General features: G+C 43.8%; 4 protein-coding genes across 8 annotated transcripts in view; 2 read left to right on the forward strand and 2 right to left on the reverse strand.

The window, feature by feature from the left end:
- LOC6498297 (protein madd-4) overlaps positions 1-6,552 on the reverse strand; it is a 51,369-nt gene extending 44,817 nt beyond the window's left edge. For 4 of the 5 annotated variants that reach the window (XM_044716642.1, XM_014906565.3, XM_014906564.3 and 1 more), the window contains exons 1-2: positions 6,389-6,552; positions 5,450-6,099 (exon numbers count right to left, since the gene is read on the reverse strand). The gene's annotated coding sequence lies outside the window, so the exon portion shown is untranslated. The remainder of the gene's footprint in view (positions 1-5,449; positions 6,100-6,388) is intronic. The other variant, XM_044716641.1, reaches the window with a different exon arrangement.
- On the forward strand, positions 753-1,927 carry LOC116654905 (nuclear polyadenylated RNA-binding protein NAB2-like). The gene is made up of 2 exons (XM_032451526.1): positions 753-779; positions 935-1,927. Exons 1-2 carry the CDS (start codon positions 753-755, stop codon positions 1,925-1,927), a joined length of 1,020 nt encoding a protein of 339 aa, XP_032307417.1.
- A 788-nt stretch (positions 6,553-7,340) lies between the features above and the next one.
- LOC6497247 (eukaryotic translation elongation factor 2) lies at positions 7,341-11,297 on the forward strand. Its single transcript, XM_001962447.4, has 4 exons — positions 7,341-7,483; positions 8,122-8,336; positions 8,401-8,928; positions 9,240-11,297. The coding sequence occupies exons 1-4, from the start codon at positions 7,481-7,483 to the stop codon at positions 11,026-11,028; spliced, it is 2,535 nt and encodes an 844-aa protein (XP_001962483.1). The 5' UTR covers positions 7,341-7,480; the 3' UTR covers positions 11,029-11,297.
- Positions 11,298-11,436: 139 nt separating this feature from the next.
- LOC6498296 (probable mitochondrial import inner membrane translocase subunit Tim17 3) lies at positions 11,437-12,707 on the reverse strand. The gene has a single exon (XM_001962446.4). The coding sequence runs from the start codon at positions 12,240-12,242 to the stop codon at positions 11,622-11,624; it is 621 nt and encodes a 206-aa protein (XP_001962482.1). The 5' UTR covers positions 12,243-12,707; the 3' UTR covers positions 11,437-11,621.
- Between the last annotated feature and the right edge of the window lie 56 nt (positions 12,708-12,763).

The following is a 12,763-nucleotide window of genomic DNA, read 5'->3' on the forward strand; positions in this document are numbered from 1 at the left end:
AAGTCAGACACAGAGTACATCATCCATATTGTTAACCCAGACGCCAAACCCTCGAAATCGATGTCGAAATGGATGACGAAGGCAGCTCATTAAACGGCCATCAAGGCTTATTAATTTTGACATTTCAATGGCCAATAGCCACACATCATTATCAGTCAGCGGGCCATCAACAGGCCATCAATTCGGCGGTCGTTTACAGCATCAGCCCGAAAGAAACCCCCGACATACTCGAACCGTGAATAAAAATCGAACAGACGATTGCGCAGTTAACAGCTAATCAACTCGTTACCAACTAAGTACCCAGTCCCCCCCTACCCGGCCCCATACCAGAATAATTTGTCCCAAATCTGTCGAAAATCTATGCCACTGGAATTTTCGAAAAGGTTTGTTGAACAGTCACGACGAGGGTGGGTACCACAGTTGTTGCTCATTTTATTATGCATTTTTTAATCTTTAGTTTTAAAAGTTAGCATTTTAGTTTTTTTTTGTATACACTTTCAGTTAAAGAACACTGAAATCTTATCAACAAGTTTTGGTATGACCCAACTATTTTTAGTAAAAAATTTTAAACAAGAAATTTCTTACGCAATGAGGTTTAACACAAAACCAAAGTTTCGCAGAATAAAAATTTCGTCTAATTTCAAAAACACAGCTATATCCAGCTTGATTCTGATAAGAAATATGTATATACGAACCCAAAAATCCGCCTCCGATCAGTCGTGTTTCGCGAGGCGCACAGTCAAGTTTTCAAAATGAGCTCCAATAAAATAGCCCCAATTGTACTTATTGTTTCGGCTTTTATATTATGGTTTTTCTGTTCAGCATCTATAGGGACATACCTATGGCTCCACCTATTGGTAAGTCGATTTTATTTAATTTAGAATTTTAATTAAGGGATTTAATTAACGTAACATTTCTTTAACCCCATCCTCAGCCACAACCCCAGCCCCACGCCCCCCGGCATCAGCAAAAACCCCAAGATCAGCCCCAGCCCCACGCCCAGCCCGCGCCCCAGCTCGAGCACCAATATCAACCCAAGATCAGCCCCAGCCCAACGCCCAGCCCACGCCCCAGCTCCAGTCCTAGTCCGATCCCCAAGACCAGCGCAAGCTCCACCCCCAACCCTCAGAATCAGCCCCAAGACCAGCCCAAGCCACAGCCACGCATATGTGGAGGAAATTTTGCAGCAATTGGCTCCAAGTGCTACTATATTGAAAAGGATAAACCCCAAGAGTGGATTGGAGCTATATATGAATGCAGCCGATTGGGCGGTCGCCTGGCAAAAATTAAAAATCGGCAGGAGCTCGATGACATTAGCAAAGAGCTAAAGCCCAAATCGGAATACTTTGTTGATATTAATTGTCGGAAAAATTTTAGCCACATAAAGAAAGAAAACACAGAAAAACCAAAGCCCGGCAGTTGGGGTGCGACGTATGTTGTCCGCGTCATCAACTCTTTTGGTCAATGTGGTTCGAGAATAGGTTACTCCAATAAGTTATTTGTTTGCGAGAAGCACGAACTCACCCAGGAGCAGAAGCAGGATATAAAAGAACAATTTCAAAAAATTGGCGAAAAGTACTACTACATTGATAGCACAGGCCCTGTACTTTGGTCTTCCGCCTTCCGTACCTGCCAAAGAAAGGGTGGCCATTTGGCATCTCCGAGTAACGAACTGGAATTGACCAACCTTTCAAAAGAACTTCAGCCCGGCTTACAATATTTGATCGACCTTAATGATTACCTGGTAAAAGGTCAGTTTATGGCTGTAACTTCTGGCTCAAAAACTTACACTTCCTGGGCAGCTGGTGAACCAAATATGGAATTTGGATTCGGAAATGTTGTCATCGAAAAAACGGAATTGGGTGCTCATATGCGACATGTTAAAGCGAAATACGAATATCCTTTTATTTGTGAAGTTACCACTTAAATTGCTTAAATTGTTTAAAGTTTAATTAAGAAATATTTTCAATTGTAAACTATTTTCTGCTTCATCTTATAATGGCATAATAAAATATAAAATAATAAATTAAATCAGTATTTTATTTATAGAGCCGTGTTGGTTTTCCGCAGCCAGCTTTGTTTCTGATAAGGAATTCCCTCTTTCGGAGAAATAGCTTAAGATAAGCTTAATTTATATAAAAGGGTATACTATATAATATTTGAATATACTACATATTGTATAGTTTATGAGATTTTAAATGCTTTCCTCCGGGGATATGAAAACTATGAAATCGAATAACTCTCATATCTCCCCCCTTATGAGCATAAATAGTCACTCGCATTGCCACACTTCCATGGGTCTCCCTTTGTTTGGCTATTGGAACTTGTTTTCCCTGATTTGTTTGTTGTTTTTTTTTTATTTTTGAGGGAATTGCAAGAGGGCGTGTCCATTGTGTTTGCCTGTCATTAGTGACGGCCCAGTGCCGGAGGTGCAACGGCGGCCAATTGAAGGTGCAACGCTTGATTGGAGCCCACGCACAGGTAACCATTGAAAGCCAAAGCCCTCGGATGCATCTACTTATCTTTTGGTTGAGTCAAAAAAAAATAAAACTCAACCAAAACGAAATATGCGGAAAGTTAACAAGCAGCCAGGAAAACGGAAATATAGGAAATGGGAGCAGAGGAAAACTTGTTCAGTCGAATCGAATTTGCAGCCATCTAAATAGAAAAATACCAGAAAATGGTAAATTCCCCAAAACACACACCCCATTCGAGTGGCCTGTTATACCTCCCTCCCAGTACCGACTTGACGATGTTGCGATGACAGGCGAGCGAGCAATAAGTTTCAAATAGTGCCGACAGTTCCCTCGAACTCGTCGCTCATGTCAAACGGCATCCGAAACCCTAGCAGGATGAAGGGGCTGGCATTCATACACATACCAGGTGGCACTGTAAATGCAAAAGGGGAAGGGACCTGGAGGAGGAGTGCTGGAGTAGCAGAGTGGAGCAGTAATGGAAACGTCTTCATCTTTACGACCATCAACATCACTCGATTGAAAGCTTGGGAACGTTTCGATTTCAATGAATTTCATTCAAATGTTTTTTGACAAATGCTCAGAATTCTTCCAGAAATAGGCGATAAAAGAGCTAAGATATACAGAATAATATCTAACAACTCATTTAATAAAAAGTAAAAACCTATTGTAAAACATTAAGCCTGTCTTGAAATCTCCAAAAATTCTAGCAAAGTGGAAGAGATTAAGGTTCTTAAAACTAGATTTTTTAAATCTTAAAAATATAAAGCCATCTTTAGGGGAGTTTTCTTAAACACATATCGTAAAACAAAAATCACTGCCACTAAAAAATGTAATCAAAAAAGCTTAATGATTCCGCAAATTCCAAAAACCAGGCCGGATATGGCCGGATGGAGCGATACTTGGGGCACTTAAAAATCGTCTAGCCGCAGACAAGGCGATAGCATTTTGAGGAAAAGCTAAGAAAATGCGCTTCCAGCCAATAAATTATTTAGAATGTATAAATCAAGGCAGGCACGCAGTTTGGAAACATTTTAAAGCCATTCTAAGATTTATTTCTGTAGCAGCTAGGACTCGGGGGAGCTAGGGTACTTGGGATGTAAGCGATTGCCGACGGAACTCCATTTCGTCGGAGATGTGTTACCACTTTTATTTTATTTTAATTTCCCCACGAATATGTGTCAGGGATTGGGGGTAAAGGTGGACGGGCATCCAGGTGCCCCCTGCCATCACAACCACTCGACTACCCAAACAACTTGCGCAAAACTTCATCGTCGAGCTCCGTGGAGGTCTGAGGCGGTCTGAGAGTCTGCTCTTTGATTTCGTGGCAGATTTCAAGTGTTTAACTTTGCGGGAATTGCAGAATGGCATGGGTATCTGGATGCAGTTTCATAATTTACTGCCTCCCCGGGAGCTGAGAACTCGGATTCACCATTAAGCAGTTACATTGAAACCAGCCCACATTTTAACACCGCCGGCAAGCCCTGGCTCATCTAAAATGCGTCTTCAATCGGCTTTTCCAATATAAATCTTAAGCAGCATTTAAATTTCTCTTACAGCACATTTACAGCTTTATAAAAATAATCCCAGAATCAGACTTTTAAATATTAGGTTAGGGGCTTAGTCGAGACTTAAGGTTTAGGGTGCGGGTCAAGTCAACCTGTGCACCCAATCGACTTGAAGCTTTTAAAGAGGTACCTTTCGATGAATTATTATTCTGTCTTTTGTCTTCAAAAAGCCCCTTAAATTGCATTTTTTATTGCACTCCTCTAATAATTATAAAACTTTAGCTATAGCCATGATTATAGTTAAACTTTTAAAAGACTTTTGAACGGCATCAACCCTCAAAAATGAAAAAAAAAAATTGGAAACTGAAACTAAAAATAGTTATGAACTTTACGCCTTGCCAATGTAATAGAAGAAAGCCTTAAAACTGGAAGGATGAGGAGGCTGGATGGCTAGATGGCTGGATGGAACAATAAAAAGACAGTTGCCAAAGTGCCAAAAGGAGTATCTGTGTGTATGCAGGCAGGACTTGAAACCGGTAGACACATTCACTCTCGACATTCTCCACATTGTCTGAATATCCTTTCGTACCTTGGCTTACCCAACAGTCCCCCACTAAAGGAAAAAAAAAAAAAGAAAAAAAGACAGCCTCTCCAGTCTGTCTGGTCGCCTTTTTTAACTGTCGTTGACTTTTTGCATACATTTTCAGCTTTATTTGCTTTATTTTACTTTACAGACTCCTCGGTTCGCTTTCAACATTCATTCAAAGAAAAAATATATGAATATGTGGGAATGAAAACATTTTTGAATGCGTTATAATTTACTTAAAAAGTACGTCGACATCTCCGTCATAATTCCCATTGTGCTGGATGGTTCAGTCTGTCGGACTGTCTGGAACATTTTTAGGCATTTGTATCTTTTGAATGAGCTCTCGTATGTATCTTTCAGATGCCGCTGTGTGTGCTTCAGATTAGCAGGCTTATTAAGCTCTTGGCTGTGTACGTGAGCGTCTACTTTACGGCGATTTAGATTGGAACTGGAACTTGAGCATCTGCCATATTTATGATCAGGTTATTGGGGTCAAGCGGATCTAAGATGGAGTCTGGGGGCCTGGGTTCTCTTAAAACCTTTACATCCCAATTGATGATAGCCATAAACAATTTATGCCAATAAAAAATGTAGTTCAATAAAGAGATATTATAGAAGACACTTGCGATGATTTATAATCACCTTCTTTTAAATTAAAAAAAGATTCAAATTCCAAAATTAAGATAGGTAGTAGTAGGAACCATAGTTTTCTTGCCACAAAGCCCATCCAGCATTTTGTGGGAAATAAATTCAATTAAAAATAAATTATTCTGCGCTGCTGGTGGCCAGGACTGACTAATTAATTAAAAATTAGGCTAGTGGTAGGAAATGAGATTGTGGCAACGCATAAAGGTGGAGCATGCCCGAATATTGCAACTTACGGCAAGCGAAAGATGAAAGACTTGGCACGCTCAAAATAAAATCCGAGAGCGGTGGGTGGTTGGGTGGTTCGCTGGCACAAGGACGGGTCTTCCGGTTAGTAAATCCACTTTAGTAATTCTTCTGCTGGTGCCACACTAACACTGATTGTTACACACTAAAATCGAATTAAACTTGCCGTTGCATTCGCTTTTTCTTGTTGTTGTTGCTGTCGTTGTTCGCTTGCCGCACTTGCCACACGTTGCACAACAACTTTCGCTGTAACTTTTACTTTGTTTGCCGCCCGCCCTGCACCAGGAGCGGCAAAAAAAAACACAAAAGGACCTTCAAGACGTGCAATAGTCTCAACTTTTTCCCACCGATTCCTTGTTTTTTTTTTTTGTTCTTTTATTTTTATTTTTGTTGGTCAGGAAGCTGAACGCGTAGAAAGGATTTTCCTTTAGACACACAGGACGCGACAAAAGTTATCCTTTGGCAGGAATTATCCGCCTCCTCCGGCATATATTTAATATAATTAAGATTTTTTTTATTTCGGGTCCGGGACTTTGGTTCAAAGAAAAACTCGATAAAAGTTTTCGTGGAAAAGCCTTTATTTGTAATCGTTTTTCCGGTTTAGTCTTGCTTTAAATTTTATTATTTTTATTTAGTTGTTCTTTTGTAAATTTAAAAGACAATTATTTTATTATTTAAACATGATTTTTTTTACAAATAAAAAAATGGTAGACTTCTTCTATACAAACAAAAGTATTCGAATTATTGAAAAAATAACTTATATTAAAAAAATACAAATATTTAAAAATCAAAAAATATTTTCACAGAAAATCAGGCTCATTAATTTATAATATAAATTTATCATCATTTGATGAATTTGATTTTCAATTAATTTAATAATTTTAAAAAACTAATGTTTCGGATTCGGAATATTTTTTTGGTATTTATACCCGAAAAATACTAAATGTTTTTTTGGCACTGCACTGACTTTATGTTTTATTTTTTGGAATTAATGGATTATTTGAAATTGTTGCATTCGCACTACAACAACCGCGACGGAAAAGCTCAGTCCAATCGGAAAAGCAAACCGTACTCGAGGAAAACTGAAAACGAAAGAAAACTTCGGCCGCCTTCACATCGTTCGCCGGCCGCTGTTGCTAGCAACATGTTTCGCCGAATTCTTGCTGCAACATGTTGCTCGGACTTACTGGGGTAGTTATGAGTGAAACTGCGCCCTCAAACGGTTGGATGCTGCAGTCCAACCATGTTTGAGTGATATTGCGGTAGGGGTGTGGTGAATTTTGAAGTTGGAGGGGTAAACGGCTTCTAAACATGTTGGAGCCCTTAAATTGGCCAACTTGTTGCTGGACAGCATGTTGGCGAAACATGTTGCTGGACTGCATGTTGAAAATTTCAACAAAAAAGTTAAAAGATTAATAAAATGAAAGAAATATGGGCATGTCCTGAACTTAGTACCAAAAGAAGGCTAGAAAACGAAAATATATCATTTTAACGAAAAACTTGTTTAAACACAAATATGAACTAAAAATTTGGGTAAACACCAGTGGAAAATAGTCAAGTCGGGAAGAAGCCTCTAAAGTACTGCCATAGAGTCTTCAATGGAAAATAATGCGTTTATAAGACTTTTTGGGGCTTTCATATGTATAATTTTGTATGAAATTGAAATTGAAACATTTAAATTACAGAAAAGTCTGGCCGGAACGGGTCCGACCAATTCAAACATTCCCGCCAGATGGCCTCCACTATGAACAGTTAATGTGACCCCCTTTTCAGTGGGGCCAGCTGTGGGGGCCAGTGGGAACAGTTTGACGCACGACATGTGCGAGCGAGATGAAACCTTAGTAACCTTAGTGTGACCAATCGAAAACTATCGGGCAATATATATATTTTCGTCATCCCTTGCGATATTTTGTTGAGACCCTGCCACCTCTGCCCATCTCTACCTTCTTTTCAACCTCAAGTTTCGTCCGGTGCAGGCGTGTAGTGTTTTTTGGTCCGCGAGAAAATCTGCAACATCCAAAATGGTAGGTGCAACTTATGGAAAATAACTGATTGGGGCGGTGCTGGATGCCCGGACCGAGGTGTCCACGGTGATATTTGCAGAGTTCGGGCATCCCAAAGGGTTGGACGAAAAAAGTGTAGACGTGACAGCGGTTACCTTTCGAAATAATATACCTGGCGTATACATATACGAGCACCCATGTAGTGCAGGCATGCCTGTGTGCGTGTGTTAGGTCCCGTTGTGAAATGCAAGACAAAGAAGAACTATTGGGGGCAAGTGCCTAGAGTGACGTATGCAGTTTGCTATTGAAATTTCACAAGAACTGATGGCACATGTATTGGTGAAAGTTGTGAAATGCGACGGCCCTGAGGGCCAGTCGCCGCTAAATATATACATTCCGATGCTGTTGTGCGAGTGTGTGGGTGAGGATGATAGAATTTTTTCGGTGAATAGGCGACGCCAGTGGTTCTCGGTTCTTATCTAACCTCAAAGTCCATCATGGCATGACTTTAAAATGTGTGCATATGTATGTTTGTGTGAGGACGCCATTTTTAATAATCACATACAGATGCAGTCGGGAATGAGTTCTAGTACATAATACCCCTCCCCCCCAACAACACCAACACACATACTAATGTACCTATGGTCTCTCTTTTTTAGGTCAACTTCACCGTCGACGAAATCCGTGGCCTCATGGACAAGAAGCGGAACATCCGCAACATGTCCGTGATTGCTCACGTAGACCACGGCAAGTCCACCCTGACCGATTCTCTCGTGTCCAAGGCCGGTATCATTGCCGGAGCCAAGGCTGGTGAGACCCGTTTCACCGACACTCGCAAGGATGAGCAGGAGCGCTGCATCACCATCAAGTCGACGTAAGGGTCACTACATCCATCCTCCGTATCCAATTACTTATGACTCTTTTTCGCCCCTTTGCAGTGCCATCTCTATGTACTTCGAGGTGGAGGATAAGGATCTGGTGTTCATCACCCATCCCGATCAGCGTGAGAAGGAGTGCAAGGGTTTCTTGATCAACCTGATCGATTCCCCCGGTCACGTTGATTTCTCCTCTGAGGTGACTGCTGCTCTCCGTGTGACCGACGGTGCCCTCGTCGTTGTCGATTGTGTGTCCGGTGTGTGCGTGCAGACCGAGACTGTGCTGCGTCAGGCTATTGCTGAGCGTATCAAGCCCATTCTGTTCATGAACAAGATGGACCGTGCTCTGCTGGAGCTGCAGTTGGACGCCGAGGAGTTGTACCAGACTTTCCAGCGTATCGTTGAGAACGTCAACGTCATCATTGCCACCTACAACGATGACGGCGGCCCGATGGGTGAGGTGCGCGTTGATCCCTCCAAGGGATCCGTCGGCTTCGGTTCCGGTCTCCACGGCTGGGCCTTCACCCTCAAGCAGTTCTCCGAGATGTACTCCGAGAAGTTCAAGATCGATGTGGTCAAGCTAATGAACCGGTAAGTTATCATATACTTAAGGTTAGTTAGTTTGCAGTTAACGCTTCTAGCACAAAACGTGTGACGCTGAGCGTGCGGCATCTTGGACTAATTGTCTTTAGAGTCGCGCGTGCTGAGGGCGCCACAAGTGCCACAAAAATAGAAGCAGAACATACCGCAGGTAGCTGTTGAAACGCTGCCTCGGGACCTCTTTCCTAATGTCCCAACGAGTCATGCTAAGGCAGTCCCCTCACACTTATCTTTTAGTTATAGCTTACAGTTAGTCCGATCCAAGTATCAACAATTAATCCCATTTATCATCCATTTTACAGTCTGTGGGGTGAGAACTTCTTCAACGCCAAGACCAAGAAGTGGCAGAAGCAGAAGGAGGTCGACAACAAGCGGTCCTTCTGCATGTACATCCTGGATCCTATCTACAAGGTGTTCGATGCCATCATGAACTACAAGAAGGAGGAGATCGGTATTCTGCTGGAGAAGATCGGTGTGACTCTGAAGCACGAGGATAAGGATAAGGACGGCAAGGTTCTGCTGAAGACCGTTATGCGCACCTGGCTGCCAGCCGGTGAGGCTCTGCTTCAGATGATTGCCATCCATCTGCCATCCCCAGTGGTTGCCCAGAAATACCGTATGGAGATGCTGTACGAGGGTCCCCATGACGATGAGGCCGCTGTTGCTGTGAAGAACTGCGATCCCGATGGTCCTCTGATGATGTACATCTCCAAGATGGTACCGACCTCCGATAAGGGACGTTTCTACGCCTTCGGTCGTGTGTTCGCCGGCAAGGTCGCCACCGGCCAGAAGTGCCGCATCATGGGCCCCAACTACACCCCCGGCAAGAAGGAGGATCTGTACGAGAAGGCCATCCAGCGTACCATCCTGATGATGGGTCGTTATGTTGAGGCCATCGAGGATGTGCCATCTGGCAACATTTGCGGTCTGGTCGGTGTCGATCAGTTCCTGGTCAAGACCGGTACCATCAGTACCTTCAAGGATGCCCACAACATGAAGGTCATGAAGTTCTCCGTGTCGCCTGTCGTGCGTGTGGCTGTTGAGCCCAAGAACCCCGCTGATCTGCCCAAGCTGGTCGAGGGTCTGAAGCGTCTGGCCAAGTCCGATCCTATGGTGCAGTGTATCATTGAGGAGTCCGGTGAGCACATCATTGCCGGTGCCGGTGAGCTGCATTTGGAGATCTGTCTGAAGGATCTGGAGGAAGATCACGCCTGCATCCCACTGAAGAAGTCCGACCCTGTGGTGTCGTACCGTGAAACCGTGTCGGAGGAGTCCGACCAGATGTGTCTGTCCAAGTCGCCCAACAAGCACAACCGTCTGCAGATGAAGGCCCTGCCTATGCCCGACGGTCTGCCCGAGGACATCGACAACGGTGAGGTTACCTCCAAGGACGAGTTCAAGTCCCGTGCCCGTTACCTGTCCGAGAAGTACGACTATGATGTCACTGAGGCCCGTAAGATCTGGTGCTTCGGTCCCGACGGTACCGGACCCAACTTCATCCTCGACTGCACCAAGTCCGTGCAGTACCTCAACGAAATCAAGGACTCTGTGGTTGCTGGTTTCCAGTGGGCCTCCAAGGAAGGTATCCTGGCCGATGAGAACTTGCGTGGTGTCCGTTTCAACATCTATGATGTGACCCTGCACGCTGATGCCATCCATCGTGGTGGTGGCCAGATCATTCCAACCACCCGTCGTTGCCTGTACGCTTCTGCCATTACCGCCAAGCCTCGCCTTATGGAGCCCGTCTACCTGTGCGAGATCCAGTGTCCCGAGGTTGCCGTCGGTGGCATCTACGGTGTGCTGAACAGGCGTCGTGGCCATGTGTTCGAGGAGAACCAGGTTGTGGGCACCCCCATGTTCGTTGTTAAGGCTTACCTGCCCGTCAACGAGTCGTTCGGCTTCACCGCCGATCTGCGCTCCAACACCGGTGGACAGGCCTTCCCTCAGTGCGTGTTCGATCACTGGCAGGTGCTGCCCGGCGATCCGTGCGAGCCCGCCAGCAAGCCCTACGCCATCGTGCAGGATACCCGCAAGCGCAAGGGTCTTAAGGAGGGTCTGCCCGATCTCTCCCAGTACTTGGACAAGTTGTAAGCGACCATCTTTACCGCCACCACCCACGACTACCCCCACACATCCACAACCAACACCATGTGCAGCAGGCTGAGAGGGAGGAGAAAAATAGAACAAAGTGGAGCGACCGGAAGACAACAACATGCAGCAGATCCAGCTCGGCACATAAAGCAACACCTACGGCCGCTGGTAGTGTTTTAATCAAATGAAAACACAAACCATTAAAGAAATTTTGATTATTATTGTATAACATTAAAACACAACCACAAAATAAATCAACTAAATGATTATACGCTTAAGTTTATATAAAAAAAAACACAAATACACTTGATGTGTGGTTTGGGAGTTTCTTTTTACAGAACGGGGGAGGTCCTTTCCCCCCAGATTCCAGAAATTCAGGCTAGGTATTCAGACCATTTTAGTTACGAATTGGGGCAAAAATTTTATTGTTAGACTTACAAAATATGACAATCAGTCTTAAAGTACTTCCAAATAATGAGAAAATTGAGGATCATGGATGATAACTCCAAAAAACACGTGGAAATTTTGAAAAAAGAGATACCAAAAAGGATAAAAGTGTTTTCGCAAAAATATGGGAAACAGGAGTAATGGTTTTAGAAAACATCGGCCAGCTTGACTAGCTCCACCAGTGATGGTTTCAGGTTCTGAACTGACTTGTTGGGGTTCTTGAAAGTACGACATTTGTCCAACACCCGATCGAATTCTGCCAAGCCAAAGTCCTGACCAAGACCGGTTCCAGTCGGCTGCAAATTAATCCCTTCTAGCTCCCATTGAGGACGCCGCGGCTCCAACTGGTCGGCGTCTGCATAAATGGTTGCCACTGCGGCGCCAGCTCCCTCCAGCATGGCCAACACCAAACAGCCCGTGAAGGCACCATTGGCCATCGACAGAAGCCCTTTCCGAGCTGCTGAAATACCCCCCGTAACTGCTCCGCTCACAATGGAGTTCCAGGAATCATCGCGCTGGCGAATTTGGGACAGGGCACAGTCCACGGTGCTGAAGGTGGCGCCCCAGAGGGCAAAGCTTCCGGCGATGCCCGGAGTTCCAATTTTGACCGATTCCAATCCGTAGTACAGACCCCGCACCACTCCGGACGGCGAGTTTCGGAATCCCTTCAGGTACTGGAACATTGCTCCTCCAATCGAGCCAATCATATAGCCGCATCCGCAATCTTCAACAATCCTAACCGGACATGGCTGTCGTGTGTACTCCATAATAATTAGTAAGCAATTCCGTCGATAAAACCCAAGGATATTGAAAGTCTTTAGTTGCGGGATAAAAATATCCTTGTTCTTCACTCGGCTAGACTCGCCTTGTGTTTTTATTTTCCGGGCAGGAAGTTAAAAGTGTGTGCCTTCGGTAACGTCTTTTGAATAACACAGCTTGAAAGTTGTTGGCTTGTGACATATTTTTCTTGTTTTCGATTTAACAAAATTTAAACATTTAAAAAAGTCCCGGGTATGGAACATGGTTTCTGTCTTTGCTGTATGTACATAAGCCGCACTAGTGAAGGTACTTTTAAGTGGCTTAAATAATCGATAAAATAGAGGTGGGCTAAAACTTGACTTATTATTCTTATTGGATTTCGAAACCTAAACGTAGTTTTAAACTTTGTTGTATTTATATTAAGTTTATCTAATATTAACATTTCATGGTATTAAATTATGATAAAGATGTGAAATTCTAAACATTTAAATCGATGATAATTGTTCAGGGAAAGTCGACCAAAGAGTGG

The sequence above is a fragment of the Drosophila ananassae genome, chromosome 3R (genome assembly GCF_017639315.1).
Source record: "Drosophila ananassae strain 14024-0371.13 chromosome 3R, ASM1763931v2, whole genome shotgun sequence".
In the NCBI taxonomy this organism is placed as follows: Eukaryota; Metazoa; Arthropoda; class Insecta; order Diptera; family Drosophilidae; genus Drosophila; species Drosophila ananassae.

Excerpts from the sequence above, each read along its gene's own strand:
- LOC6498296 (XM_001962446.4), bottom strand. The coding sequence starts at position 12,242 with ATGGAGTACACACGACAGCCATGTCCGGTTAGGATTGTTGAAGATTGC.
- LOC116654905 (XM_032451526.1), top strand. The coding sequence starts at position 753 with ATGAGCTCCAATAAAATAGCCCCAATT. Across the intron at positions 780-934 it reads CCAATAAAATAGCCCCAATT|CCACAACCCCAGCCCCACGC; the intron begins GTACTTATTGTT and ends CCCCATCCTCAG.
- LOC6497247 (XM_001962447.4), top strand. Across the intron at positions 8,337-8,400 it reads TGCATCACCATCAAGTCGAC|TGCCATCTCTATGTACTTCG; the intron begins GTAAGGGTCACT and ends GCCCCTTTGCAG. Across the intron at positions 8,929-9,239 it reads GTGGTCAAGCTAATGAACCG|TCTGTGGGGTGAGAACTTCT; the intron begins GTAAGTTATCAT and ends TCCATTTTACAG.